At 38.4% G+C, this 6,000-nt stretch overlaps 1 protein-coding gene across 2 annotated transcripts in view; it reads right to left on the bottom strand.

Moving 5' to 3' along the window:
* Positions 1-210: 210 nt before the first annotated feature.
* NT5DC1 (5'-nucleotidase domain containing 1) overlaps positions 211-6,000 on the bottom strand; it is a 214,556-nt gene continuing 208,766 nt past the window's right edge. For both annotated transcript variants that reach the window (XM_084827382.1, XM_084827381.1), the window contains exon 12: positions 211-1,678. In XM_084827382.1, the coding sequence (XP_084683508.1) occupies positions 1,560-1,678 (119 nt within the window). In that variant the 3' untranslated portion in view covers positions 211-1,559. The remainder of the gene's footprint in view (positions 1,679-6,000) is intronic.

The following is a 6,000-nucleotide window of genomic DNA, read 5'->3' as shown; positions in this document are numbered from 1 at the left end:
CTTGCACATTTTTGTATGCATTTTCCCCTAATATATGCATTTTTGTACACATTTTGATAGGAGAACTGCATAGCAAAATTCAGGGAAGTGCAAATATTGAAGTATAACTCCTAGTCCACAGTGAAGAATTTAACTTCTTGAGCATTTTAGGAGAAACTGTTTCATCATCCTTTTCTTCTGCAGAACTGTGAGTAACAGAATCCAGAGCTTCTCAGGAATAAATAGCCTTTATTTTAAACTTTGCACAGATGAGCATTGCCAAAGCAGATGGGAGTCTTTAGAAGTTTTGATCAGTTTATACAACCAGAACTTTGGACTGTAAGTATTATTACAACATATCACCCTTTCTGTGGGAGAAGTAGTCCACATGTAAGACAGGTTGTTTGCAATCTGGCATATCTTGGTTTCTTTAACTATGAAAACAGTGCACTGATGTATACATTGGCTCACTTACAGCCCAATCCTATGCATATGTACTCAGATGTGAGCACCATTAAGCTCAGGGGACTCACCCTGAAGTGCACATAATATTGCAGCCTTAAGTTGCAAACCTATAGCCAGTTAACTGGGAATAAATACCATTGACCTGAATGGGATTTAAATGCCAAGTACACGTGCATGCAATTGGGCTGTTAAGGATTTTGCATCCATATAGTAGTAGAAAGAGGTCCAATGCCAGCTTTTTAGCCACTTGTAAGACAACCAAAATCATTTCACAAACCCAGGATTCCTACTCTTCTAAACAATTATGCAGGTTTCCTTTTATGACAAGGACTGAGATATAAGGGAGGGAGTAGTCATACTGGGAGAAAATCTCACCAAGAGATGATGCAGGATTTATTTGAAGCAAACTGTCCAGGCTGTATTTATCAGAATACATACACCCAGTCTTGATGAGCAAGTTTTTCTAATTTGGTCTGGAACAAATTTTTGATGAAGTAGTAGAATTTATTTCTGATTTAATAGGACTTAACATCAAAGCATTAAAGTTTAATGTGAAATTATGGGCCAATTACTACTTAGCTGAGTCCATCCCCATTGTTGAAGAGTAGCTGTGTCCCCCCCACCCTGATCCTCAAATTCTGTGTTTCATTCATACATTTTCCCTCCCTTTTTGAGTGAGAAGAACCATGCAGATTGAACTATCTTGCAAGGAGGTGTGTGGTGGTGGTGAAGAGAGGCGTGTATATGATCTTGCACTATGGGAAAAGACATCATGGTGGCCATGTAATGTATGAACTGGATAAAGATGTCAAAGTGTTTATATAATGAACTTAAAACTCTGCAGCAAATTCCCAACAGGTAGAGAAGACATTCTAGACAAATACTTGGGACTCATGTATTACGGTCACTGGGGAAAATAGCTAGGGCCTATTTTGGAGGGGGAATCTTTTGCATTTAGGTAGCATTTCATTTGTATGTTTCCCAATTCACAAGTGATATATTCATTTCAATATATTCATTTCAATTTGGTCATGAACCGTAATAAACAGGTTTGATTTGATATATTCATTTAAGCAATATAAAGACATCTGGATTTTCTTTTCCTTAGAGATGATTTATTTGGCTGCCATTGGCTCACCACTTGATAATAAAGATCTTGGAGGTTTGGGATAGTAACCAGCAGTTATTGAGCTATTGGAAGAAAATCTGTTGAATCTGTAATCCAGAGGTAAATCTGAAAGAAACAAACATACCATGCCTTGATTAGGTATGCAGCTCACATCACATCTAAACAAACTCAGTAAGCTAGGAAGAGGAGCATTTTTCTTCTTTAAGCTCTTTATCTCTGTGCTTATTATTGTAAGAATTTAATCAGACCACATGATTACATGTGGCGTATAGGGTTTATGATTAAGTATAATACCAATACTTTGGCTTATCCTACTGGGGATGCCAAATGTTGTTTAAAATAGAACAAACGTGCCTCCAAGTTACTTGATTTAGAAGCAAATTACAAATGTATTTTGTTACATGTGTAAGTATAACATAAGCCACTACTTACCAATAATAAAGGCTATACATGCTAGCATATCAGAGCAAACAAGAAAAGAAAAAAGCTTTGTACTTTCACTTTACACATTCTACTTTGAATCCACCATTTAATGTGAATAAAAATAAGAACAGTGTTTCCTGTAATCATGCCATAGTCTTGTCCTTGTACTCTCTCTTTTCATCATAAAAATATGAAATAGCAGTGGCATAAAATAGTAATTTGAGATGCACAAGACTGTTGTTTTTGCTGCAACAGATTAACATGGCTACCCTTCTGGAAATGGAATGATGTGGGCAAAGAAACAAAGGTATTTCATTGTATAGTTCTGTTGATATTGTGGGAAACTTTCTGAACCATTTTATGATGTGCTATTGAGTCTCAAACAGTATGAGTGGCTACAGAACACCTAATGGTAAGTAGGACAGGGACAGATTTCAAATGTGATTGCATACGAATTGCGCTGCAGTTGTATACCCGAAGGCACAGAGATCCTGCATCAAATTCTCTTTCAGATAACTAATGTCAACATTAAAGAAGATAAGCCCAAACTTGCTTTCTTGCAGGAATAGCTACATATCACAACCAGCCGCATAATGGAAGAATGTATTATCCACTTTCTGATTCCAAGCCAACACCTACTACTTTCAAAGGAATACAAATGCTTTGTTGAATGTCAGGCATTGATAACTTCCTCTACCCATATGATTTAGTATTTAGTATTCTGACTGGACAGAGACACCTCTACTCCACCCACGCCGTCTTTGTTAGTTGGTAGGCATTATCTCTCTCTATATATCTACACCAGGGATGTACACCCCATGGCCCAGCAGCCTCATGTGCCTCCCCCCTCCCATGGGACTAGCGTTTTCTCCACCCCGTCCCCCAGAGTTCCTGATACCGATCTCTCTTTTTGTTGCCATTGCTACCAGCAAGGAAAGAGCGATCAGTATCAGGATTTCTGGGGATGGGGTACAAAAAAGCTCTCCACTCCCTCCCCCAGTGATCCTCAAAAGATTTACTCTTTCCCCACTCCTGCCATCAGGATTGGTGGGATAAATGTGTATGCACATACAGGCAGCCCACGAACGCTGAGACATGTGACCCTCTGAGCCAAAAAAGGGGTCCTGATACACACACACACACACACACACACACACACAACTCTGTAAGATTTTTTATGTGCATAGCACATATTATTCTGAAATTTCATTATTATAGCTAATACCATTAAAATTTAAATTTGGCCTGCCATGTTTTCTCTAATACTTTGACTTCCAGGCTTCAGAATAAATTGCTTGTTGATTCAGTTATTTTGCACCTCATTTCCTACTACTTTAACTCCCTGTGATGCTCGGATGATAAAATCTCACAAAGTAAGTGGTTACCATCATGGAGTCATCTCACGAAGTAAATGGTTACCATTATGGGGACTATGACTGTATTTGGACAATCATGGGAGCGAAAGAAGCCTCCTGTCCCTGCGTGTGACTGTGATCTCCATAATTACCTGTGATGCAGTGCAGGTTGCCATGTTGTCCAAACCCAGCATGGTACACAGCAAGGCTGGCTTCTTACCAATGCCACAGCCCCTACTACAAGCCATACGTTGTAGCCTGGGTATGATGCTACCCTTGCTGTGCACTGCGCCTGTTTTGGACAACAACCTACGCCACACTGTGGGTAACTTTGCAAATTGTGGTCACAGGGATGGAGAAGAAGCCATGATGGCTTCTTTTGCCCCCGCGATCATCCGAACCCGGTCTATGGGACATATCCATGATGTTATTTCAGAGTTCTGACTCTTCACAGTTTCCATCATTATGGTTCTCAGCTAGTACTGGTCCTGCAAACATCAGCACTGCAGTCAAGATGACAGTGGGAGCAACCTAGCTAGCACATGCTGCTCACCATCAAGAACAATGCCAGCCCACCATCAAGAACAATGCCAGCATAAGCATTTTCTCCTGGGACATTCTACAAGAACAACTGATAAAGCTCTATATTCTCCTGCTTCTGGTCATAATAAAATTTGACCAGAATTATATTATTATAATTAATTATAATAATTAATTATAATTATATTATAATTATTATATTATTTATATTATAAAATTTGACCAGAATTATATTATTATAATTATTATAATTATAACCAATAATTATATTAATATAATTATTATAATATTATAATTATAATTAATTATTATAATTAATTATAATTTAATTAATATTAAATTATAACCAAGTCATAAAAACTTGGTTGTTCAGGCAGGCATTTGGGGTGGGTTAGGGTATTTTAGAAATATTTTTATTGTAGAATTGTATTGTTTTAAACTGTTTTATTGTACGTTGTACATCGCCCAGAGTGGCTGGGTGACCAGCCAGATGGGCGATTAATAAATTTAATAATAATAAATAAATAAAATCCCTGCCCATATAGTTTCAGATACTGTCTTATAGTGTGTGTGTGTGTGTGTGTGTATACACGCACGTACACACACACACACACACACACACTTGTGCAAATGCACATTCCCAGCAAAGCATCAAGGTGTTTAAGGGCTCACAAAAACTGCTCTTGTGAAAGCACAATCCTGTTTTTTTCTTAAAACTATATGCAGTCGGCATACAACACACACATCCTGACCCGCACATAAGGACAAAGAAGTAGTAGTGGGAAGCCAAGTCAGTGAAAGAGAAATCAATACTTGGACATTTAAGAGTGTTATGGATGTTAAGGGAGATGCACTTGGCAAGGTTGAGAAATACATTAGTTCCTCTTTAAAAAACAACAATTTGCAAAAAAGGACATGGAAAAAAGCTGCTAACTGAGAATGGACATGCGATGCAGGCTAATCCTAGTAAGTGCAGCAACAAAATGCATGAAAAGAGGTGGAAAACACAGTCAGGGGCACTTTTTTCTTTGCATCCTTCCCCAACCTGGTGCCCTCCATCAGTCCCAGCCAGCATGGCCAATGGTCAGGGATGATGGCAGTGTTAGTACAAAACATCTGGAGAAAGGGAAGGCTGGCTTACTATCACAGAAACGATGCTAAAGCCCATCTCTGCCTGGTCATTTCTTTCATTAACATTTTAATAAACTTTAAAGCTCTTGATATGCATTTTACACTTTTTATCTTATTAGGAAAAAGCCACACTCTTTAAGTTTATCTTCCCTTCCTATCTTCCATCCCTGTTAGTTCTTCTTTTCTCTTTTTAGTATAGTAAGGGCATGCTGCCAGGGTTCATCACTTCCCCCACAGCACTGGGAAGGAATGTTCCATTCTTGCTGACGTTGGTGTTTCCGAAGTTTTGTTATGACATGAGAGACATCTGATCCGCAATTTGCAAGACCCAACACTGGAGGCCCACTGCTGGAAAAAAAATGCTGAGATCAAATCAACATGTTTCTGATCTTGCTTTTTATCATAATAAGCACCATGCTGCATGCCTGAACTCACAGAGGGGTTTGACAATTTGAATGCCACAGTTAAAGATCTTTTGTTCAGGAATGGGAAGGAGGGGGATTTACACTTCCACCGTGTGCATACATGTGTTCTGTACATAGCGAAACAGACAGCGAGCTAATGTTGTCAGGGCTGAATTCACCAATGAAGAAGGTAGTCCTGCATGGGGACACTGAATATTTTACTTAAACATTTACGAGCCACTCTTCAGCCATGGCTCTCAGAGCAGCTTACAAATTAAATAAACAAAATACAAAAACAAAACAATGATAAAAAACATATGCTACAACAGGCAGTTGACCACCTTGGAAAAACTTTTATTCTAAAGGCAGAATACAAATAAATAAAGAAAAATAAGGATTTAAAAGAATTTAAAATGTTGTTACCTGGAGCAAAAAAGAAAATAAAAGAAGGTGCAAGGTAAGGAAGTTCCATAAACAGGGTGCTTCAACTGAGAATAGCCATCTGCCTGCTATTCTGCCATTTATTAATGGTATAATTTAGGACTCCTTCACACTGAGCTTTTATCCTGCGATT

The sequence above is a fragment of the Heloderma suspectum genome, chromosome 1 (assembly GCF_057233095.1).
Source record: "Heloderma suspectum isolate Gila_16-S chromosome 1, 16-S_ref, whole genome shotgun sequence".
Taxonomy (NCBI): Eukaryota; Metazoa; Chordata; class Lepidosauria; order Squamata; family Helodermatidae; genus Heloderma; species Heloderma suspectum.
Note: the sequence above shows the minus strand (reverse complement) of the source record. Positions and strands in the feature narration are given on the sequence as shown.